Here is a 26,034-nt window from a genome sequence, read left to right on the forward strand (position 1 = left end):
CTTTCAAGAAAAATGATGGATGAGCTCAATGGGCTAGAGCGGAAGGGGTGTTGAAAGCAAAGCCTGGCCAAAGTCAAATCCCTCCATCCTAGTAAAATGTTGTATGGATGAGCCCAGTGGGCTTTAGGGGAAGGGATTTTGAGTGCAAATCCTGGCTTCAGTCAAAACCATCCACTCAGGGCAAAGTAGTAATGAAAGAAGCACTAAAATGAAATAAAAATGCAACAAGCATTCGTGTTCCAAAACATAAATATTCATTGTCATTGTAGGGAAATGTACGCAACATATATTGACAGTGTACAGGTTGTAAAACTAAATCTGTTCATATACTTTTCGCTCCATACTTGACTTTCATCAGCAGAAGACGCAATAAATGAAAGTTTCTACCAGCTAAAATACATACAAATTTCATCTTCCTCCCTCCCCCCTCATCCATCTTTCCTACTCCATTTATATCCCTCATCATCAGTACCCACCTTCCTTTTCCCCGTCTAACCTCTTCCTCACACAGCTTTCTTTTAAATTCCTTTGTCTTTAAAAAAAATAAAATTAAGGTCAGCTAGCAAAATACATCTAGCCCTATATGTCCTACTTTGAAACATGCACATTCTACAAGTGAAGACGGTCTGTGCACACATTTGTAGTTTTGAACAATACACTTCAAGGCTGTAGAAGAAACGAAAACAAATAATGAAATACGGCTGTATAAAATGAAAAATAGTCTCTGCTGCTCAAAGTTAGACTTACCCCATTGCATAAGGCAAACAGTTTGAATACACTGTATATAATATGCTAGTTTCACATGACAAAAGATAATAACTGCAAGCTCTGTTGATGCCAGTCTTTTTGTACACAAAGTGTAAGTGTAGACACACTAAAACAATACTTAGGATTACATCAATTAATACAAAAATCATAGACTACTCAAAGAGGTGCAGTGATAAGGTGCAGACGGATTTTCCAGTGAAATATCTGGAAATGGCTCAAGGCCCCTTTGTTTGTTCTCTTTCAGTCTATGAACCACAATTCTGGCAAAGTCCTCTCCTTTGCAAGTATCAATCAGCTGTCTGACTTTGGCAGTCCTTGTTGGTTTGGCGGTGATAAGTTCATAGTCCTCCTTCATTAAAAGTGACTTTGATAGAAGTGCATCCAAGCACTGGTTTAGACAGGCCTCGGTCATTTGAGACACTATATCCTCTCTTTTCATTTCCAACCACTGATAAGCTGCGCCGTAGTGTACAGTCTCAGTCAAAAAATCTAAAAAAATAAATAACAGTGAGACAATAACTGGAAAATGTATAGTATAGCGCTAATTAAAAAAGCATTTTAAAAAAATGTTGGAATAGCAACATCAAGCTTTAAAATTTCCTGTATAGCATATACAACAAATTAAATCATTTCCGGTGACATATTCAGTATCAACAGGCGAAGTACAGAGAAACAAAAGGACGAGAAATTTCAGACTAAAACAAAAAACATGGGTCTATCATTGCTTCTTGAACTTAGCAGAAAAGGAATAAGAGCTGCCTCGTGCTACCACCGTTAGTACCTCTGCTCAGCTAATCAAGGCTGGTGTTGGCCTCCACATATAAAAGGAGTGATTCAGCCTCTTTACCAAGGTTGTTGGCAAGGCATGAATGTTCCTCAAGAAAATGGGAGGCCGCCAACAGCACCAAAAACAAAACAGTCAAAAAGCCTATAGGTCTGGCACTCTGACACACACACAGACACACACACACACAACCAACCAAACACCCAAACACACACAAAAAAAAACACACACACACACACACACACCCAAACACACACAAAAAAACACACACACACACACACACCCAAACACACACAAAAAAAACCACACACACACCCAAACACACACAAAAAAACACACACACACCCAAACACACACAAAAAAAAACCACACACACACACACACACACACACTAACACACACACAGACACACACACACACACACACTTACTTCCCCTTTGCTTACAAAGGCAAACTCTTCTTGTACTTACACCAACAAACCCCTTCCACTGCTCTCTCAGAGGATCACTGCTCTCCTCACTCTCACTTTAGCCTATCACTTATCCTGCACTCACACTCCACCGCCATCTGGTGTTGAGCTCGGATGCTTACACCTTGTTGTTGTCTTGGAAGAAGTCTTTTGTAGTCACTTGGGTGATAGTGCGCATGGGCATCAATTCCATCCTTAGATTGTTTTTCGCCATGAAGGGAAATCATGGAGTTAGTAAGAAACAGAAGAGATGTCCATGTGAATGTATCTAATTAAGATAATACTGGAACAGATACAGGTTCTGGGGAGGCGGGTGGGCGTATGAATCTCTGCAGCTCTACATACCAAGAACAGATGCATACTAGTAAGTAGCATTTTCTGTTCAAGGCTGCAGAATTCAGCTCCGAGTGGTGTTTTGGCCTGTCTTCTTTAGCTGTAGGAGGTGTTTTGTCTAATTTTGCCTAGGTGGCAGTTTTCGACCCAAAAGGTTTAGTTTGTTTTTTCGGATCCGAAGGCTTCGATTGAGTTTGTTTCGGTGCCGGAGAGTCCACTACCTTGGGTTTTGGTGCTGAAGATTCTGGTGCCGACGGGACCTTGGGTTTATGCTTCAGTGCCGACAATGGTTTCTCTGCACCATGTTGTGGCTGGCTCGATCCCGAGCTGCCTGCAGGTTTTGGATGCTTCAGAGGCGGGGCTTCTGAAGTTTTGTCTCTGTGCCGACCCAGACCCGAAGATGAAGGTGTTACCGGAGCCTTTTGTTTTTTCGGGGCAGGGGTGTCGACTACAGTACTCACGCTCCGATGACCTAGAGTAATCATCCGGTCTTCTGAACCCGATTCCTCGGCTTCGGAGATTTTGGGTTGTTCGTCTCTTGTGTCTGGATCATTGGAGCTTGCTTCAAAGATGTTCTCTGGCGATGGAACGGTTGACCTGGACATTTCGTGTTGTCGAGCCCGGCGATCACGTATAGTCTTCGGGGACCTGAAAGAGTCACAGGCCTGGCAGTGTCGACTCTCGTGTTCTGGCAAGAGACAAAGGTTGCAGACCTCGTGGAGATCTGTGTGTGGGAATTTAGCCCACACTTGCATTTTTTTAATGGAGTCCTTTCCATATGCTGGTTGATGGCGCCGATCGGGCCAACAGCCCACGTCGACGACCGGACTTGAAAATGTCTTCGAAACTGGATACATGTTGAGAGAGATTCGCGATCGAAACAATACCGTTGAGCGGTGAGAGTTTTTGCGCGTCGGAGGGGATCGAACTACGTCGAACCGGAGCGCAGCAAGTTACATCCGAACCCGATGGCGGAAAAAAAACAATCTGAGGATGGAGTCGATGCCCATGCGCACTATCACCCAATGGAGGAGTCACCTATCTCGTGACTAAAAAATACTTCTTCTAAAACAACAACAAGGTGCAGGCATCCAAGCCCAACACCAGATGGCAATCTATGCAGTAGTATGAATTCTGTAGCTCATATGCCTCGAACATACACATTTTCACTCTCTCAACCTAAAAGAATGAAGCAACAGTGCTGCAGGCATCATTTGCATCACTCAATCAAATCAATGAGGCTGGAAGGCTGTTTAAATCAATGGCATCTCCAGCCCAATTGCAGCACTGAGCTGGGGGTGGGGGCTGACTAGTCAAAGTGGTGTATGGAGGAGAGGAAGCAAGACAACAGGACACACGTTGCAAGCTGACAGAGTGAAAGGATATGTGAACCCGAATGAGGTCAGTGGTTGAAAACTGTGTTGAAGTGGGACAGGAATAATTTGGAGGGGAAGAGTTTTGAATAAATGAATGCAATATATGCATCTAAGCAAATCAATTTTAGTGATTCCGTCTTTTGTGAGATGCCCACAGTATGACACAAAGGACACGATCTCCTAGCATTTGAAACCTAGTGCTTTTTACAATGAAACAAAATAGGGGGAGTGGCCGTTTAGTAAGACTCTGGTTGCTTTTGGATAAAAACAGCAGAGTAGAATATTTAACCCCTTCGCTGCGGCGCGAATTCCGCCGCAGCGCTGGGGGGGTTTGGGGCGCCGCTATGCTCATGACGGAACCACGCCGTCATGAGTCACGGGCGAGCTGTGCTCATGACGGTGTGGTTCCGTCATGACTCCACCCACTTGCGCTAATTGCCCGCACAGGCGGGGAATTAGCTCTGCGTGGGCTTAGCGTCCGCCAACGGCCGCAGCATGATGGAACCACTCCGTCATGAGCACACGGCGCCCGTGGCTCATGACGGAGTGGTTCCGTCAAGGTCATGCAATGGGTTAAAATCTAGGTTTGGTAAGTGCTATACTGAAGTCAAACAAATCAATTTAAAAAACAGTATGAGTTACCATCAAGTATTGAAGAGGACAAATCCAGTGAGGAGTTATTCAATGACTGGTTGTGCATTTTCCATATTAACCCCATGAGTGCTATGCTATGCACATGTTCTCCAGTTGTGTGCTGCTCAGATCTCCCATCACACCTCCTGCGATTCGCTATTAGGGAATGCTTTCCCATTCATTCCTATGAGCCTAGAGGCCCATAGAAATGAATAGGTAAGCATTCGCAATTTGAGATTACCAAATAGGTCATCTCAAATTGTGAATGCAATTGCAAGGGTGCTAGAGGGCCTAAGGCCCCCCTGATGGACCCCCAAAACAGGTTAGTGTGCACATGTGGTGCACACACACACACGTGCACCACATGGCACTTAGAAAAATTTAATTTTGTGCATTTAATATAGGGTTGGTAATTTACCAATAACTTGAAATTGATGGTAATTTGCCATTCCTTAATACACAGTCACATTTTGAAAATGCTTCTTGCAATGCATTTAGGGAATCACAAATTGCAATTCCGTGACTGCATTCACAAAATAGGTAATCACAAAAATTGCGATTACCTATTTTGAGCATGCATTTTGGGTTGATGCATCGGAAATGGCTTTTTACTGGTCAGAAATTGACCAATTTTCAGAATCGTCCAGTTTGTTACCATTAAAAAGCTTGATGCACGTGCCCCTTTGTCCTCTGCTTTGCAGTCCTAATAAATTGAGGCATTATGCCTTGATAAAGGCACCCTTTTTAATTTTAACATCTAAAAAAAACTTTCAATCTCTGTTATGAAGATATGGTCTTTCCTCCGTCTATGTCCTAGCATACAATGGCACCTCCAGAAAGGGGCACTTCCATTAATATCCAAGCGTATCTGCAGAAAGAAGAGAAAAGTTGTAAAAAGGGAAGTAGGACTAGGACAAGGAGGACTAAGATTTTTGGGTAATATAGATTAATGCTAAGTAATCAGTTCATTCCTTGCCCCATTCCTTGCACTGTGAGGATGTAGGAAGCATGATTCAAATATCACAAGCACATCATCTCAAAGGAGACTTGAAGGAGACACAGATAAGCAAGAAATCACACACATGGACATACAACTCTAAAGAAAACAAAAGGGACAAACTGACAAAAGGACTACCACCTCCACAAAAAGTGATCTGAAAGGGCTAGCCTGAAAGGAGGGAGAAAGAAGTGCTCAACAACGATCAACGACCAAAAGGTGCATGGAAGACAGACTATAGTCAACACAACCCAGAGGGGAGGGGAACCCTGGGTGGAACAACCCTAGATCTAAGGGAAATAACAGACCAACAAGATGAGACAAAAAAGTTGCTGAATCTCTATGTGGACCTTGCATACCAGCAGCTCTTGGCAATGTAAGGGAAGATGGAAGCACAGCACTTGGTAATATATGGAAAAAGTAAGTCACTGTGTAAATGGCAGCAGATTTTGGTAGGCGGATAGAACAGATTTCACCCGTCCCCATGTATCCTTGCAACAAAGTCTGGAAAACTGGTAATAAGGGACTAAGAAGTCCAGTAGAATTGACATGCATGTGTGGCCTGAGCCACAAGTGGAGAGAAACCCTTCAATGATTTTAGCAAACTGTTTCCTGTCACAATATGCAGGTGGATCTAGTACGTGTTTAGCAGACTACTGGTATTCAGGTAAGTGGACTCCAACAGGGATTGGGTCGCTAGACTCATATAATGCTACTAGTGGCATTGGTTTATGGAATGCGGTCAACAGTATTACTATCAAATGTACGTTCATTACACCCATCGCCTTCATTTGGCCTCAGGTAATGCAGTACAGTGTAAGGTATTGGCACAGACTACATATGACACAAGGATGGATAGAAAAGGAATGGTAAATTTAAATGGGAGAAACTGAGATGTGGTGATTAATCAGAAGATGACAGAAAACTCCCTCGACCTAGGCTACTTTCCTTGGTCTACCACCAAAACCTGTGATTAGGTTCACAACCTGAACTTAAAATACAATATTTACAGGGGTAGCTCTGCCAAGGTTTCAATAACTCAATCTTTCCTGGTTGGCCTTATAAATTCAGACGTTTTACTGTTTACGTTTGGCTGCAAGAAGGATTAAGATTAGCTGTTAAGATTCTAGAATAGCCAAGCTGATCAACCTCAGAGCCTTAGCATTTAGGTTGAGCTTAATTACTAACATAAAAGGACTCCTACAAGGCGCCTCTGACTATCTGTGTTATTTATTATAGCATGCCCAGACCTTATAGTTGGAGGTTGGCTACATGATGTGTCTGTTGTTTATGCTTTTAATCATTTTATTATATATGAAAGCTATTTATTTTGCAGTCCTAACCGATTCATCTACACGACCCTTTGCAGTGAAAAAAAAGCCATAGATGCCTATTAAAGTTCGCCTGTAAAATTAGACTAATCAAAAAACAAACCTTTTTTAATATAGTAAATAAATTAAATTATCTTTCACCTCAGCAGGTCTGAGTTAACAGCGAGAGAAGATGCACCCAAGGACTGCGGAAGTTAGATGTTGTTTCCTTGTGGTATCTTGGGAATTAGAGTAGAGAAATGTGTTGCATGCACACATATTTGTACATATATATATAAATATATATATATATATATATATATATATATATATATATATGTGTGTGTGTGTGCGGTGATATATATATATATATATATATATATATGTGTGTGTGTGTGCGGTGTTAGTTTTTTCTCATGGAGTTTAATTAATAAGAGAGCTCTGGAGACTATCTGTATTAGACTGGACAGGCTGCTATGTAGATGCTCTTTTGTTGTCATTAAGGTGTATGTGTAGGGGCAATGGGGATGTGTGTGTTTTGCCAGTTATTGCAAAATGCCAACAGCCTTAAAAATGTAACAGCCTGTTTCTTTGCAATGCACACCTTATGAGAACTAACTGGCTGAACGCAGACACAAACAGGATTCTACTTATGGATACTTAACATCCAACATACAGGTGTACCATCAGCCTATCACCCTAGGCCCCAAGTACTAACTTGTCAGACACTATTTACCTTTTATTTAATAAATGCAATGCAGCTTATTATTATCAGCCATCTACATGCTCCAGGTCAAACGAAGACTGACCAATACATTGTACTTCTTCTCCCATAAAGTGACACTGTGTAGAAAGAAGGCTCGAAGTACACAAAACGATTACGTCTGCTTCAAACCCATCAAAGGACACTGCTTCAACAAAACAGTACTACTCGAACTATCCAAAAATAATCTGCAGTAATACATGGAGAGAATTTTGCAGCGATCTTGCGTTTTGGTTTGTCAGCTGTGAGTGCATCCAGTAGAGTTTGGTTTCTTTGCAGACTGGTTGTCCTCTCCTTATAATAAGAACCCAAAATCTGCATGTATCACAATAAAAGGTAAGGTCTCTACTAGATGCATTATTCACAACTGGCATGGGATAACTTTGATCACTTCGATGACCACATGAGCACTTCAAGCGAACACAACTCCAAATCTATCTCCCAAAACTACCTGTTGCAGAGAGAGCGCTTCAAGCACATGTCAGAAGGAATGATTCTATACTTGTTTATGACTGCTGTTTATGGGGGTTACATCCATTACAACGCATGCGTTAGGTCGCATGCGTTTACGTCGCAAGCGTTACAACACAAGCGACGTTAGGACGCAGACCATTACGCCGCACGCCATTACATCGCATGTGCATTTACCACGCATACGCTTTTAGATCGTATGTGGTGTAATGGACGCGAGGCGGGCGGCACGGACAAACACCGGGGAAGAGGCGGAGGAGCACCGGGACGACGCGAGGAGAAAAAGGTAAGGGGGCTTAAAGTTTAGTGTTTAGGGCAGTGTGTGGAGATTCGGGTTTAGAGCAGTGTGTGGAGATTAGGGTTTAGGGCAGTGTCTGGACATTAGGGTTTAGGGCAGTGTCTGGACATTAGGGTTTAGGGCAGTGTCTGGATATAAGGGTTTAGGGCAGTGTCTGGAGATTGTGCGGACAGTGTAGTGTTTAGGGCAGTGGCTGGGGAGTGTGCTGACAGTGTAGTGTTTAGGGCAGTGTGTTTAGCGTAGTGTATTAGGGGTTAGGGCTTAGGGTTTAGGGAAGTGTAGGGTACTATTTTAGGCTTTAGGCAAGTGTGTGTTATGTAGGGGGTTATTTGGGAAAAAATCGCGATGTTAAATCATGCGGGTGTTTGTGTGCGTTGTAAATGTGTTTTGCATGTGTTTGAATGCGTAAGTTAAGTAATGGATTGCGTGGTGAAAGATTGCGTTGTACATTTGCATGCGATGTGAAGACGCCGATGTAAAGGGATGCGATGTAAAAGTTTGCGATGTCGCATCATACATCCGTTTATGGGCCTGTACAAGTATAATTCTAATTTCAACCACGAATGATCGGAAGCACCTTAGAGTCACATGGCTTGTACGCTGCCGCAATAGTGGGTTTCCCTGAGTCCTGGTCCCTCGCAACAATCATCCCTATTTTTAAAAAAGGGCAGAGAGGAGATCCAAAATGTTATCGACCCATATCGCTCCTGGACTCCTCGGTCAAAATTTTAGGCAAGGTTGTCCTGGCGAGGATCTCCGCGTGGGCCAGGGGAAATAACATCTTATCTGAGGCTCAATTTGGCTTTAGGTCAGGGAGGAGTACTGAGGACCAATGCCTCAACCTCCACCTTATATTGTCCAAATATACTAAAGCAAAGGGGGGCAGCTTATTTATGGGTTTTATGGATCTGTCCACAGCTTTTGATCTTGTTAATAGATCAAAACTGTGGGCAATGTTGCTGGAGATGGGCCTAGATAGCTCCCTGGTGCACTTTCTAGCGGAGCTTCACAAAGATCTGAGGGCCCGCATAAGAATGACCACCGATGGAAAGTGCACCGAGTGCTTTAGATCCACCAGAGGGGTCCGCCAGGGGTGTATCCTGGCTCCAATGTTGTTTACGCTCTATGTAAACTCTTTGGAGGGTTACCTAACGTCTGCCACAAAAGATTTCCCGTGCATGGGGGGTGCACCAATCCCGGTGCTCCTCTACGCCGATGACGCGGTACTCATAGCTAGGACCCCAGTTGCCCTACAAAAGTTATTAGATGCCTTTTGTAATTTTATGAGTAGTCTCGATCTGGTGATTAATAAAAGTAAATCGCATACCATGTCTGTCGGTCGTGGCATGCGTAAAGACAAATCTTTTTTCTGTGACGGAGAGGTGATCACTAGTGTTAAGGTCTTCACCTATCTGGGTGTGATCTTTGATCAGAGGGGATCTTGGACACCGCAGGTAACATCCAAAATTAATGCGGTAAGAAGTTCGTACGGTGCCATTTTGGGTTTTGCGAAAAGATTGGGGGGGAAACCTATGGAGGCCATTATGGCCATCTATAAAGCCAAGACAATTGCTATTGCTAGATATGGTGCAGCGATCTGGGGTTACGTTAACGTCATTGATATCCAGACAGAGGAAAATAAATTTTTTCGCACATTGCTGGGGTTACCCCAGTCTACTGCTACCTTCTCAGTACATTTAGAGCTGGGAATGGGTTACATCTTAGACATTTTAAATCTAGCTCCACTTTTGATGTGGATAAAGCTTTGGCTAAACCCAAACCTTAGCCTAAATCACCGGATCATCAAAGATTGCCTCCAACTTGACCACAGTAGGGATATTCAGTGGCTGTCATATATCGAAACTATGACAGCTCTTTTGGGTCGCCCTGAAATTTTTAGTTGCCCTGAAGCCCTGTGTAGAGCTGACTTAGAGTGGGTGAAAATTAATTTTCTGAGAATTCGCACGGCTGAGCGTGAAGCAAGCGATTTATGCAAAACCTCTGTGAGGGCTCACGTTCTGATATCCCCGTCTTGTGAGCTGGCCCCCTATTTAACCATGGTAACTAATCCTTTCCATAGATGGCTTCTGTCGAAATTTCGGTTCAACCAAATTTATACAGTGCTGTGGGATGTGAAAAACTGGTGCAAGCTGGAGGAATCGGCCCCATGCAAATGTGATGGTTTCTCCATTCAGGATAATGCCCACTTTTTGTTTTTTTGTTCCTTCTATCATGAACCGCGTTCAAAATACCTAAAATCTATTCTGAAGGACTTGGGTTTTATCCAGTACAAGCCTGCACTGCTTTTTTTACAAATGTTGCTCTCTCCTCTTATTATGTATTGCACTGCTAGTTTTTTAGCCGCATCTGTGCGATGCAAGAGAACAAGGCTTAGTTTGGAAGAACAATAGGAATTTGGACTTAGCAATATCGCCCAGTCAAGTGCTTTTTAATCTATTTTATGTACTTATCGCCCTTTTAATCTGCTTTTTAACCTATAACTGTTTAATATTGTATTAATTCTATCAATTGTTTTATAGATGAACTTTTGATATTTGCTGTAGTATGCTTTTATGATTTTAATTAATCGAATAAAGTGGAATTTGACTTGACTTGACACATGGCTTGTACAACATCAGAAATATAAATAAATATGCAAGCTTGCCCTTTAATACTTTTACTTTTGACACATGAAATTAGGATGTGTAGTTAGTTCCGTGCTCATAGATGGAGCGGGGAACCAAAAGCAGCCCTAGCAAAAATACTCCAACAACCTTGCTCCTTTTCCTCTCCCCGCTCTCTCTCTTTCCATTCCTTTCATTCTCTCTCGCTCCTTCTCCGCTATCTCTACTCTGACCACCGTTCCTCCACTTTCTCTCGCTTTCTTGGAACCCCTGTGCCAGATGCAATTCATTTCGAGGGGCAGGTGAAAGTGGCAAGCAGGACCAGTGGCTCTTCTGTGCTTACAAAACCCATCAAGGGAATGAATCACTGGGTGAAAGGGCAACCCTGCCCTTCCAGTGTTCAGACTTCCCTGTGAGGCTGTCGCTCTCCAGACCTGCCATCAACGGTTTTGCATTTTATTTCTTCTTCTTCCAACAGTAACGCCCTGTTACCTAGAATCAGTCAAGTGGTGTCTTTAGAGTCTAACTTACCTGATGGTGGTCGCCAATCTGGTTTCACATACGATGTAAGGAACACGCTTTCGTTATCACTCAGAGAAGCTGGCTTCCAGGCGCAGGATAGACTGGCTGCATTTGATGTCGCATAAAAGGGCTCAAAGGGACCTTTGTGGGGGAAAGAGGTTAACAAGATTAACTAACGTCAATAACCAGCATTCCAATCCCTAATGATGTTATTTACAACGTTAACAAGTTGCATAACATGAACACATTAAAATGAGCAGCTACCACGTTGGTTACAAAACTACTTACTGATCAGCATATCACTAGTTGAAAATGACAAACGTCACCGCTGGGTCTACAAGAATGAATTACCACAAGAATATGACAAATAATATAGTCACTAAAAATACTGCTTTCAGCAACTTGCAAGACCGCAAAAAAGTTTACATTTTGTCATAAAATATGTACATTAGGGGTTACATGCTGGAAACGGTGAAACAAAACGGCTTAGTTGCGTTCAGGTTATTCGAGTACATGACAACTCAGTTTGTTGTACAGAATCGAATCGGAAGAGTTCCGTTTTACAGAACGATCTGTGTGTAGAGCGGCGGTTGCCCTGCGTGCGGCAACACATCGAACTCTGTTGACAAACTACCAATAAGAAAGGCCAAATATAAGGTTAGCTAAGTCCGTCTAGTCTGAAAAAAAGATTACAAAGACAGCTGACAACACATACGCAGCAGCTCACTGAACAAACACTCAGGACACAACAGACAAATCAGCCACACCAATGCAGGGATGATCCAAGGGAAAGCAAACAACTGCTGGAGAAGAGACTGGCTGTAGGGCAAACTACTAGGAAATGGAAAATCAAGTTCTAGTAGTGAGGAGAAAGCGCCTGTCAGTAGGGGGAGGTACAGTTGCATTCCCAAGGTTGACTGTGACATTTTTAGACGTGGAAAAAGAAGTGTAGATGCTCTCCATTGGCCAATCCTTTCATTTTAGTAATGCCTATGACTTGTCTAAAACAAAGGTACTGAAGGCATCGTTACCTCCTCGTCCATCTTCCCGTCCCATTCCTTAACAATGAGCGGCTCGTCTGCTCCGCAGAAACCTTATACCTGGCAGAGTTTAAACACTTTCCCCAATATGGTGCTACCTATCCGGTATGCATAAAGGGGGACGTGCATCACCAAAATAACCTGTTTTTTTTCTCTCCGGCATTCGTAGTCTTCCTTGCCTAGCAGAGGTCGGGTAAGTGGTTTTTTTTCTCTACGTGTATGCGGCCTGCTTTAGCAGGCCGCATTTTTTTTTTATTTCCTGCTTGCGCCCTGCTTCAGCTGGTGTTATGTTTTCATTTCAGGCGGCGGCACTAAGCATCCATTTGCCTTTTGAGCCCTGGGTCTGCCTCCTCTCCTAGGTTGCCCGCCCGGCTTCTTTTTCAGGTTGCAGGCGCTTCTTGCTTGTCAGTGCCTCCAGCAAGAGGTCGGGGGCCCGTTGCTTAGTAATGAGTCCTGTAGTGAAGCAAGGACCGCTATGTTGTGGTTCATGAATTCTTTATTCCACAAAAGTAAATATGCAAAGAACAGGTGAGCGCCAGGATACACCTCCACACGATCCCAAGTCTAACCGCTACTGCCTAAGAATCCGAATGCCACTCACCTAGTGACATTCCAAACACGCTCCACTTTTACCTTAAAGGTAAACACATAACTGTTTGACCACAACCATAAACATTAAAGTAGGACACAACACATCCCCCCTCCTTAACCCCTTCAGCGCGGCGCCGATTCCCGCGCCACGCTGAAGGTTCGTTGCGCGGGCGGGCTCATGACGGAACGGTTCCGTCATGAGCACAGCCCAACCGACGCTCATGACGGAACCGTTCCGTCATGAGCGCCAAAGGGGTTAATAAACAAAAACAACAAACAATAAACCAAAATGCAAAACACTAACCAAACCCCCCCCCACACATTAAAAAAAACATAACCACAAAACACTTGTAAGACAACCCACGAAACATAAAACAACAGTACTACACAATGTATTCCTTGAGCCAACTTGGCAAAACCCTTTTTCTTTTGCCTCCCCCCATACAATCACTATCTGAATTGACATTCCCCTGAGGAGGTACCGTGACTGACCGATGCACCACAGACCCTTCCCCTCTGTAACAGAAAAGGTATCCTTGGTACCCCTATTCACAGATTCACCCATCACATCATCCTGAACCACCCCACAATCACGCACACCTTCCGTAGCTAACTGCGACTGTAAATGACTATTTTCAAAATAATCTTCCACCCACTCAAAATCTCCCCTTTGATCATTCACCTGATTTCCTCCATCCTGATTCTGACAACTAACCACAGCTATGTCTTTCAAATTCCACACTCTCCCATCTTCTAGTCTAACAGAATTCCTTAAGACTTCCACTACTTGCTTGGGTGCCTCAAATTTGATCTCTCCTTTAACAACCTTGAACGGTTTCCTGACACGTACCCAATCTCCTACATCTATATTCACCTCCTTAGCACCATGGATCCTGTCATAATAATCTTTTGTTCTTGAATGTACCTCTTCCAACCTTCCTTTTACATCGGTAGGAGACCAATGTTGCACTTCTTTGTACTAGCCAACTAGGATTGTACTTACTCCTAGGTGTTCTACCCCTCATCATGACAAAAGGAGACAATCCAGTTTGAACTTGAGAAGCGATCCTGTACGACCACCTTGCTTTTTGTACCTGTATTCTCCAATCTAGATTTTTGTTCATTGATGCTTGTATAACACCTTTGATCACCCTATTAAACCGTTCCACCGTGCCATTCCCGCTTGGATTGTATAGCGCAGTGGTTTTGTGTTTTACCCCACACCTCTTAAAATATTCCTTAGCCATATTTGAAAGAAACTGTACCCCATTATCCATGAGAAGGCAAACAGGTAAGCCCTCCATTACAAAGATATTATCTAAAAATCTTAGAACAGACTGAGTATCTGCTTTCTCCACAATGTCCACAATTGGCCATTTGGTAAACAAATCTATAGCCACCAAACCATACTCTTTCATTTCACCTACCGGTCCAAAAATGTCCACCGCAATAGTATCCCATGGAAAACTAGGAATCAATCCTTAACTCATTGTAGGTCTTAAGGTTTTAAGAGATTTGACAGCCGAGCAACAAACTGGACAACCCTTCACAAATCCCTCAATCTCCTTATCAATTCCAGGCCACCAAAACATCCCCTTCACAATCAACTTTGTTCTGACAATTCCAAAATGTCCCTCTTGGCACAATTGTAATATCCTTCCACGCAACGTTTTTGGAGGAATTATTCTATCTCCTTCCAACAATAAATCTCTGTCTAGGGCCAGTTCCATCCGTACCTCCCAATAAGATTGCAAACTCCCCGTAATACTTGTCTTCCTTGGCCACCCATTACAAACGTACCTCAAAACTTTCTCTAACACCTCATCCTTTGACTGTTCCTCCAGCCATTCACCCTTGCTAATAGCAGATGCACCTGAATCATGTACCAAAGCCACACTACAATTCCCCCACGGATCATCCACACATTCCTCTAATGGAGTGGGCAATCTTGATAAGCAATCCGCCACCACATTTTCCTTGCCTGGAACATAAACCATCTTATAGATGAACTCCTTCATCCTCATCGATATTCTGGCTAATCTAGCAGAAGCAACCGCTGTACCCTCACTTGATAAAATACGAACCAGAGGTCGGTGATCCGTACGAATCATCACAGGTTTCCCCCACACAAAAGCGCGAAAATGTTCAAGTGCCCATGCACAAGCCAATGCCTCTCTCTCTATAATCGGATATTTACTTTCCGCAGGTGACAATGCTCTAGAAGCAAATAAAATTATTTCCTCTTTTCCATTCTTTCCTCTCTGTGACAGCACAGCTCCAAGTCCCTTGTCACTAGCATCAGTAGTCAATAAACACTCTAAATTCGGATCAAAACTAGCAAGAGCATTTACTGCTTGATGGTTCACCTTGACCTCCATAAATTCTCTTTCACACTCCTTACTCCAATCAAATTTTGCATTCTTCTTTAGAAGTGACCGAATATTGTAGACCTTTGATGCAAAGTTCTTTATGAACTTCGCACAATACTCTGCCATGCCCAAAAACGACCTTATCTCTTCCTTAGAAATAGGAGCAGGTGACTTGATTATGTTCTCGACCAACGACGGTTTTGGCCTTACCCCCTCCTCACTTATGATGGGCCCCAAATATGAGACACTTCTTTGCCCAAACGTACATTTAGTCAACTCGACCGTTAGTCCCACTGACTGCAAAGTCTCTAAGACCTGAATCAATTTGTCATCGTGTTATACTTTATTTTTTCCTGCTATCAAAATGTCGTCTTGGAAAAAACGCACCCCTTCCATATCGCCAAACAATCTATGCATTAGTCTCTGAAAGACTGCTGCAGCGGATGCAAGCCCAAAAGGCATACGTATGAATTGGTAGCATCCAAATGGGGTAATAAAAGCAGTGAGGTTTCTCGAATGTGGTTCTAATACTACCTGCTGATAGGCAGCGGATAGGTCAATGGTGGAAAACCATGTAGCACCTCTCAATAACGATACCATCTCATTGATTTTTGGTAAAGGAAACTTCTCAATCACAATATTATTGTTTAAATGGCGCAAATCTATGCATAACCGGATCTTTCCGTTGGACTTACGGGTAACTACAACCAGAAAAACCCATTCAGATGTCTCCACTTCCTCAATGACTCCCTTACTCAACAAACTCTGTAATTCACTTTTCACCTCATCTCTAATTAATATAGGAATAGGTCTTACTTTGTGAACTCTTGGTTGTGCATCTCTTTTCATTACTATTTTGTGCTCAAACCCTTTGAGTTCCCCTAAGTCTTTCCCAAACACCCTAGGACATTTTTTGTTCAACACTTCACTCATCTTACTGCACTCATCCATTATAAGCACTTTTTCCACACTATTTGGGTCTAAAATTATATGTAGATCCTTCTGATCAAACCAGACCAAAACCGACAGTCCCTCTTAGCTATATACAATTTTCCTCTCGTGGATCTTCCTTTAAATAGGAATGTCAACCATCTGAATCCTAGCATGTCAATTTTCTCTCCTGTATAACTCACTGGATTCACATCTGATTTGCTTAAATGGTTTCCGATTTTTCCTACAAATTTTTCTTTCCAAATCTCTTTGTTTATAATTGTGTAAGGTGATCCTGAATCCGCATACACCATTACCTTTACCCCACCTAAAGATAATTCACAAATAGGTTTCCCATCCATAGAATTATCCTCTATGTTCAACATGAAATCCCCTCTCACATTCTTCACACATTCTTCCTCCCCATTTCCATCCTCCTCATCACCATCCCATATGTACTTTACATTGCTGCGCCTACGACACATTTTGCTAAAATGCCCTAACAACCCACAAATACCACACTTTTTCTTTAACGTCGGGCACAGTTTGCCAAAAGCTAAATGCTCTCTACTATCGCAACGATAGCATCTTCTCTCATCAGTTTTAAGATCTCTCCCTTGGATCTTTGTCGGTTGGCTTGTCCATCTCCCTTGCGTATGTTGAAAGTTGGTTTTAACTTTGCTTTGTATTTTAAATACTGCATCCGTCGTCTTTTCAGGATCCTTCTGTGCTTCCTTAATCACAGACGCACATCTCCCAGACATCTCTGATTTCCTCATTATAGCCAACACATCCTCCAGTGGTGCATCACCATTAACCCATAAACGGTCTTGTAAAGGTGAATTATTATTGTGCATGACCAAATGATCTCTAATTAAATCATCATGTAGATCACCAAACTTGCAATCTATAGCCAATTTCTTCAAGTCATCTAACCAATCATCCACAGTCTCATTTTTAGCTTGCTTCCTCTGAAAGAATCTGTGCCTTATTACTCCTATGCAAACCTTTGGAGCAAAGGCACTGTGTCTAGTCAAGTCGTGGTTCTTATACCACTTTATTAATATATGGTTTGGTCTCCCCCGGGGCCCATTGTATATTGTGCCATTTACTGTTGTTTTATTTTTTTTGATAAACAAGTTTTTATTATTTTAGGTAGTACAACAGAAGAAACTTTCGGGCCCTTCAAACCACCACCACACAGTAATACAGCATAAAACGCACCGTAGTCCCACCCTCACCCTGCGCCGCACACTAGTCCACCCCGGCGCCCCACTTGGCCAAGCTAGGCGGTTGCGGCTGTTTCCACGCCGCTGCAATGTCTCGTTTTGCCACCATTAAGGCTGTCATGAGAAATAGCTGCTCCGGGCGTGTGCCATCCAGGCCGTCAGTGATGCCCAGTAGGAAGTGTCTAGGATCATGTGGCACCTCCCACCCCAGGATCTCCGTAAGTTCGGACTCTATGCCCCTCCAGTACCCCTCCAGTTCCGAGCAAGACCACACCATGTGAATGAAGTCGGCCGGCTCAGAGCCACATCGGGGACAAGCCGCGTCAGTGGAGAGGCCCGCGCGGTGTAAGCGAGCCGGTGTGAGATAAGCGTTGTGCAGGTAGTAAATTTGGATAAGCCGCAATTTGGCGGAGACCGTCACCATGCGGGGGGCCATAAGGGCATCCCGCCAGTCGGCCTCGTCCAAGGGACCCACCCACCCCTCCCATCGTTCCTTAAGGCCCTCCAGGGATGTAGGGGTGCAGTTGATGAGGGAGCGATAGATCCTGGAAACGCCCCCCCTCCCCAGGTTACCCATCATGACGTGAGCCTCCGGGGGGCTGTGGTCCGGCAGCCGAATGTCCAGTGGGGTGTAGGTGCGTATGGCATGGCGTAGTTGAAGGTATTTATAGAATTGGAAGGAGTCCCGCAGCTCTGAATAGGAGCACATACGCCCCCCCCGCCAGACATCCCCCAGCTGGGAAATGCCGAGTAGGTCCCACGACTTAAAGCCCTCCAGCGCCGTGACCTCCCGCAACCATGTCCCGTGCCACAGGGGAGTGACGCGGGTCAGCCTCCCAGTCCATCTGGTGTGGCGGAGCGCCGCTCGCGAGGCCAGGAAGATTGCTTTGGTAATATCCGGGCAGGAGGCGGGGATGGAGGCGCCATACAGGCGGTCCTGAATACAGGAGAAACCCAGGTCCCCAAGTTCCGCCATGTAGGCCGGATCGGACCATCCACCCCCCCCAAACCAGTCATGAATGACCAGGAGGCGGGTGGCCAGGTAGTAGAGGTAGAGATTGGACATGCCCAAACCCCCATCAAAGGTGGGCAGGTGGCATATCGAGAGAGCCAACCGAGGCCTCCCACCACCCCAAAGAAATCTCGTCGCCATCCCGTCCAGCTCACGAAACGAAGGTCTCGGAAAGGAAAGGGGAGTATTTTGCAGCACATACAAAAACCGTGGGAGAATCATGATTTTGTAGAGGGCCACCCTCCCCAGCGGATTGAGGGGTAGCGGTTGCCATCTTGCCAGGTCCGCCTTGGCTTTCTTAACCAGGGGGGTCACGTTAAGCGCCCAGCTCAGTTCCGGGAGAAGGGAGACCCAGATGCCCGTCCGCGCCTGGACCGCGCCCAGTGCCAGGACCCCTGGCCCTCGAGGACCCCGATCGACCCGCCGGACGTACACCGCCGCCACCCTCATCGCACTCAACACCGGCAGGACCCAGGGATGCTACCGAGCCACTCCGAAGCACACCCACGGACCCTTCAGCTGCCTCGCCTGCAAGTTCACCTGCATCCGGACCTGCCCGGCACCAGCACCTGCCAAGCCGAACACCAGCAGCAACCACCTCAAGTGTATCCTGCTCAACACCCGCTCCGTCCACAGACACGCCATCGAACTCTGGAACCTCCTAGACGCCACAGCCCCTGACGTTGCCTTCATCACGGAGACCTGGATGAACGCCTCCTCAGCACCCGACATCGCCATCGCCATCCCAGAAGGCTACAAGATCACCCGGAGGGACCGCAACGCCAACCAGGTGGGAGGAGGCATCGCCATCATCCACAAGAACACCATCCGCATCACGACCAGCACTGACAACACCCCACCCTCTGCCGAACACCTGCATTTCCAGATTCACACCGACCCGAAGACCACCCTCAGAGGCACCTTGATCTACCGACCTCCGGGACCACGCACTCAATTCAGCGAGGACATCGCCGACTTCGTCAGCCCGCACGCCCTCCCCTCCGCTGACTACATCCTCCTAGGGGACTTCAACTTCCACCTGGAGAACAACAACGACTGCAATACCAGTACCCTGCTCGACAACCTCGCCAACCTTGGACTCAAGCAGCTGGTAGCCACACCCACCCACCTCGCCGGACACACACTCGACGCCATCTTCTCATCCAGCAAAGACATCACCTTCAGCCACGCCACAGAACTCCACTGGACGGACCACAGATGCATCCACTTCACCTTCAGTAGAACGACGATCCACCACCACCAGCAACAGGTTGCCCGAAGAAGCTGGAACAAGATCACAGCCGACCAGCTCGCCGCTTCCCTGAGCCAGCACCCTCCGGACAGCTCAGCGAACCCCAGCCAGGCCGCCGACAACCTCTCGAAGTGGATCAGCGAATGCGCAGACGAACTCGCCCCTCTGAGGATCCCGCCCAGCAGACCCGGCAATAAGAGAGCCCCATGGTTCACCGACGAACTCAAGAGCTCCAAGAAGAACTGCCGAGCCCTCGAGAAAGCCTGGAGAAAGGAACCCACGCCGGACAACAGGACCACCCTCAAGCTCGCCACCCGGAAACACCACCAATTGATCCGCACCGCCAAGAAAACTACATTCAAGGACCGGCTGGACAACAACGCACACAACTGCAAGGAACTCTTCAACATCGTGAAAGAGCTCTCCAACCCCAACGCCGGAAACAACGACATCACCCCATCGCAAGACCTCTGCAACTCCCTCGCCTCCTACTTCCACAACAAAATCGCAGACATACACAACAGCTTCAGCACTCAACCGACGCACGCCACGACCACAGAAACGCCACCCACCACCACCCTCCGCGCCTGGACCCCGGTCAACACCGAAGACACCGTCCACATGATGAACTCCATCCACTCCGGATCTCCGACCGACCCCTGCCCTCACCACGTCTTCAACAAAGCCGACGCTGTCATCGCACCCCACCTGCGGGACATCATCAACACCTCATTCGACACCGCCACCTTCCCCGAGAGCTGGAAGCACGCCGAACTCAGCGCTCTACTCAAGAAACCTACAGCAGACCCCACCGAACTCAAGAATTACCGCCCCATCTCTCTACTCCCGTTTCCAGCCAAAGTCATCGAAAAGACCGTCAACAAACAGCTGGCCGCCTTCCTCGAGACGAACGGATCCCTCGACCCATCGCAGTCGGGATTCCGTGCCAACCACAGCACCGAGACCGCCCTCATCGCCGCCACTGACGACATCCGAGCCCTGATGGACAACGGAGAAACAGCGGCCCTCATCCTCCTAGACCTCTCCGCGGCCTTCGACACGGTCTGCCACCGCACCCTAGTGCAGCGCCTCAGCAACGTCGGAATCCAGGAGAAGGCACTGGGATGGATCGTCTCCTTCCTCGACGGAAGAACACAAAGAGTCCGCCTACCACCGTACAAGTCAGAGGCCACAGAAGTCATCTGCGGCGTCCCTCAAGGATCCTCGCTGAGCCCTACTCTCTTCAACGTCTACATGAGCCCCCTCGCGGCCATCGCACGCCAACACAACCTCAACATAATCTCCTACGCCGACGACACCCAGCTGATCCTCTCCCTGACTAACGACCCCGCCGCCGCCAGAGCCAACCTGCTCGAAGGGATGAGAGAGGTAGCCGAGTGGATGACGACGAGCCGCCTGAAACTGAACTCAGATAAGACGGAGGTCCTCATCCTGGGCTCCTCGCCCTCCGCCTGGGACGACTCCTGGTGGCCCCCCGCCCTAGGCACCGCACCCAAACCGACGGACCACGCACGCAACCTGGGTTTCATCCTGGACTCCTCCCTCTCCATGACCAGGCAAGTCAACGCCGTCTCCTCGTCGTGCTTCAACATCCTGCGCATGCTTCGGAAGATCTTCTGGTGGATCCCCGCAGAGACCAGGAAGACCGTCACCCAGGCCCTCGTCACCAGCCGACTGGACTACGGCAGCGCACTCTACGCCGGAACCACCGCCAAGATCCAGAAGAGACTCCAGCGCATCCAGAACGCCTCAGCCAGACTCATCCTCGACATCCCACGACACAGCCACATCTCCGGACACCTAAGAGACCTGCACTGGCTCCCGGTCAACAAGAGAATCACCTTCCGCCTCCTTACCCACGCACACAAAGCTCTCCACGATCAAGGCCCGAGCTACCTCAACAACCGCATCAACTTCTACGCTCCCAAACGCCACCTCCGTTCTGCCAGCCACGCCCTCGCCGCCGTCCCACGCATCCGCAGAGCCACTACAGGAGGAAGGTCCTTCTCCTACCTGGCCGCCAAGACCTGGAACTCCCTCCCGGCCGACCTGCGCCTGACCCAAGACCACCCCTCCTTCAGGAAGAAGCTCAAGACCTGGCTGTTCGAGCAGTAGCGGCACCCCCCCCCCCCCCCCCCCAGCGCCTTGAGACCCTACGGGTAGGTAGTGCGCTCTATAAATGTCTTGATTGATTGATTGATTGATTTAAAGGACAACCGGCGGAGGGGAATGGTATCTTGCCAATCGAAACATTCCCGGGAGGGGTGCAAAGGAACCAGAACCGATTTCCGCGAATTGAGAGACAGACCAGACGCCCGGCCAAAGCGGCCCAAGATGTACATTGCACGGGGTCCGGAGCGCACCGGATTCCCAAGGTACAGCAGGACGTCGTCCGCATAGAGGGCGATTTTGTCAGCCTCTAGGCCAGGCCATTCCCAGCCCTGAAGGAGAGGGTCAGTTCTGATCAGGGCAGCAAGGGCCTCCGTCGCAAGCGCGAAGAGAAAGGGCGACAGCGGGCATCCCTGCCGCGTCCCCCGGCCGATCTGAAATGGCCTTGACAATGCCCCATTGACCAATACCCTGGCACGGGGGCGGGCATAGAGGACCCGCACCATCCCCAAGAACTTAGGGCCGAAACCCATGTGGGTCAGGACGTCAAACAAGTAGGCCCACCCCACTGAGTCGAAAGCTTTTTCGAAATCAGCAAGCAGGAGGGCGAGGTATGGAGTCAAACAGTGGCGGTGAGCCAGGGCCACGTGGAGGCGGCGAAGACAATGGCGGGTGCCCCGAGCGGGCATGAAGCCACATTGGTCCGGATGGACCAGGCTCGATAAAAAGGGCCGGAGCCGTTGGGCCAGGACAGCCGCGTAGAGCTTCATGTCAGTGTTGATAAGAGAGATCGGTCTGTATTTTACTGTTGTTTTAAAACTGTATCATTGTGTGCCTTGCTCTTTAATCTCATACACAGTTTAGTAGAGAGCGTTTAGAAATAAATACATATATTTTATATATATACTGTTAGACCTGTCCGCCCTAGGGTGGTCTTCCCTGGGTTTTTTTTTTCGCCCTTGCCTCATTTTTTTTCACCCTCTTTTTGGTTGGCTCTAGGTCTCCGGGCACCTTACCATTGCTAGTCAATGCTAAGGTGCAGGTGCTCTCTACTACTAACATGGCTGCCACAGACCCCTGCTACTGCAGAGCGGTCTTTCAAGTAGCGCCCTAGTTGTCAGGAGCTGACTAGAACCCTTGCGTATTTTGACATCACTAGCCTGGCTCCCCTGACCATCCCTAGAGTGTAGAAGCCCCTGGAACCTTCCGGAATAGAAAGAGGTCACCTGACCTGGGGGTATAAATAGAAAGGGCGGGAAACTTTCTGGTGAGTTGTTGAGGTCCCTCTGACCTGGGGAGACCCTGTGCTGGAGTTTTAGGCGGAAGGGGGAGGGGGCACCTATACCACTAGGGGTGACTAGGTCTAGGCCTTGCCCTCTAAGCTGTGTGAGGAATCCTGACCAAACCCACTGACCTGGCCCAGTGTGAGGGAATCCCCAGGGGACCATCCAGAAAGGCCTAACTGGCAGCAGCCTCCAAATCCACCCCCCCCCGCACTGCCTAACTAACCCCTTAACTGGAAAAAGGACCATCCAGAAACCTCCTGAAGCGCTAACTCTGAAGAGCGCCGTTATCCCCCTGAGGCGCTGAGCCCTGAAGTACTATCTCTTTGGAGCGCCGACATCCCCCCCTAAAGCACTGTGGCTGTGAAGCGTTAAGAGCCCCAATACACCGCCGCTGCCCGAGTTCCTGCAGCGCGAGAGCCAAGACGTGGTACTGTGCCCCAAACTCACCGCTGCTGCCCGAGGTGACTGCCACTGTCAGGGGGCCGGCCATCCCGCTCGTGGGCCCCGCGTCAGCTGAGGAGAATCATCGGTGTGGAAGCCCCGGCGGTCGCAGCCGTTCCCAGGAAACTCCCCCTCTATCACGTGACGGGAGCGCCGGCCGCGTCTTATGCCTCGCCCCCGCTCCCGCCCACGTCCAGCCTCCACAGAGCTCCGTAATCACTCCCCGCTGGTGGCGCTGCTTCCAGCGGGAGTGAGGTAGAATCGCGTCGCCATCGGAGTCAACAGCTTGGAGAGACCGGCGCAAGGGCCCCCGGAGGGCCGAAGAACACAGGTAATACCCCGGAGGAGGGGCGCGGAGACCAAGGAGCGCGTAGGGGGGCTGCCGAGAAATGTTCATCCCTCGGAAGGCAGCCCCGCATCCGCCCCTCCCCGGGAGAGACTGAGACTAGGCCCTTGAGTGTCTGGGGGGGGACACGCCGGGAGGCCCAGGTCATTCCTAAAGATACTGTGGTCGTGCGTGTGAGGCTGAGGAAAGCCATAAGGCCAGCGCCAAAGCCCCATAAGGAACCCCCTTTGATTGTAGAGACTGGAAGCCATACTAGATTGCTCCCATTACAAGGGGATAAGATCCCCAGTTACCGTGACACTAGTAGAGCGGATTGAAGTGCTAGTAGATTAATGAATTCATGTTGATTTACTGCATAAGTTGTACACAGATAGCAATGAATTCATGTTGATTTACTGCATAAGTTGTTCACAGATAGTAATGAATTCATGTTGATTTACTGCATAAGTTGTTCACAGATAGTAATGAATTCAGGTTGACTTACTGCATAAGTTGTTCACAGATATTAATGAATTCATGCTGATTTCCTACATATGATATTCCTAGTAGATTAATGAATTCATGTTGATTTACTGCATAAGTTATTCACAGATAGTAATGAATTTATGCTAATTTACTTCCTGCTACAAAACACTACATAAAACGTTTTGTTTTTAAACACAAGTGGTGTGGTGTCATGTCATTGCGTGCGTTACTCTGCTTGGGTGGATGCGTGTGCTGCACAGCTACTTTACTCAGAAGGCCTCTGGGAGCCTTCCTGCCACGAGCCAGGCTACCCTTGTGAATTGGTAAACCCAGTTCCAACATAATTTGGTGGCAGCGGTGGGATCCGAATCTGTGGTTGTGCAGCACCCTCCAGTGAGGCAGAGTTTGTCGCAATTGGACACCTATTGTTCAGCAAGCATAGCCAGGTGGCCCCTATTGTCGAACGGTGTGCTCAGAGTATTGCCCTAAGGTGTTGCCTACGTCCTAATATTCACTCATATTGTCTGGGTCCCCACCTGTCGAAATGGAGTTCCAGCTGGCCAACATAGAGGAGTACTCGGTGGTTCAGCTGAGGAGTTTCTGTCAGGGGATGGGGGTGGCAGTTGGGAAGAGAGCCAAAGGAGAAGAGCTCCGTAAAGCCCTACAAGCATGGGTATTAGCCCACCCAGAGAGGAAAGGGGACGAAGAACCGGAGGAGCAGGGGGCACTAGGGGAGGCGGGCACATCGGGAGAACTAGACCTGCTGCACATTGATGCCAGTGAAAACCTGTCGCCAGGGAGACGTTCTGGGGCAGGTAGTAGTGTATCTAGAAGGAGTGCCTCGCCGGAGGAGTATGAAGACAGGAGGGAGGAGAGGTTACTAAGGTGGGAGCTTGCAAAGTTGGAGAAAGAAAAGGAAGATAAGAGGCTAGCAATGGAGGAGAGGAAGCTTGCGCATGAGCTCCAGCTTAAAGAATTGGAGTTGAGGGCATTGCAGATCAGTGCGCAAGGGAATGTGAATGGTGGCAGCGTACCAGAGGTTCCACGGGAGCCTAAATTTTACCTCCCAAAGGATGTGATTGCTAGTTATGGGGTGGGGGACGACATCAACCGGTGGTTGGAGGCGTACGAAGTATCCCTGAAGGTCCATGGGGTGCCCACAAGCTACTGGGGGGGTGGCCTGTACCGATATATACCTCCCGTAGTGAGGGACACCCTCCTGTATTTAGAGAAGGTAGACCAAACCAATTATCCGGTGATGAAGGAGGCCCTGCTTAAAAAGTTTGGCCTCACCCCTGAGAGAAACCGTCAGAGATTCCGTAGCAGTCACAAGTTAACCACGCAGAACTGGGTGGATTTCTATGATTATGCCCGAAAGGCTTTAGATGGATGGGTGCGTGGCAGCGAGGTGCAGGATTTTGAGGGTCTGTACAACCTATTTCTGAGAGAGCACCTCTTGGATAAGTGTTTTCCGGAGCTGCGCCAACACCTGGGGGACCGCAAGTTGACCGACCCCCGGACACTTGCGGAAGAGGCGGACACTTGGGTTAGCACCCGAGTGACCCTCAAGGGACCCGGGGGAGATGGCCCGAAGG

General features: G+C 47.6%; 1 protein-coding gene across 1 annotated transcript in view; it reads right to left on the reverse strand.

Annotated features, from left to right (window-relative positions):
* Window positions 1-231: 231 nt before the first annotated feature.
* The window catches only part of RIPK2 (receptor interacting serine/threonine kinase 2), a 330,649-nt gene continuing 304,846 nt past the window's right edge, over window positions 232-26,034 (reverse strand). The window contains exons 10-11 of the mRNA XM_085605314.1: window positions 11,358-11,489; window positions 232-1,257 (exon numbers count right to left, since the gene is read on the reverse strand). Coding sequence (XP_085461440.1) covers window positions 914-1,257; window positions 11,358-11,489 — 476 coding nt within the window. The 3' untranslated portion in view covers window positions 232-913. The remainder of the gene's footprint in view (window positions 1,258-11,357; window positions 11,490-26,034) is intronic.

Source organism: Triturus cristatus, chromosome 5_1 (genome assembly GCF_964204655.1).
Source record: "Triturus cristatus chromosome 5_1, aTriCri1.1, whole genome shotgun sequence".
In the NCBI taxonomy this organism is placed as follows: domain Eukaryota; kingdom Metazoa; phylum Chordata; class Amphibia; order Caudata; family Salamandridae; genus Triturus; species Triturus cristatus.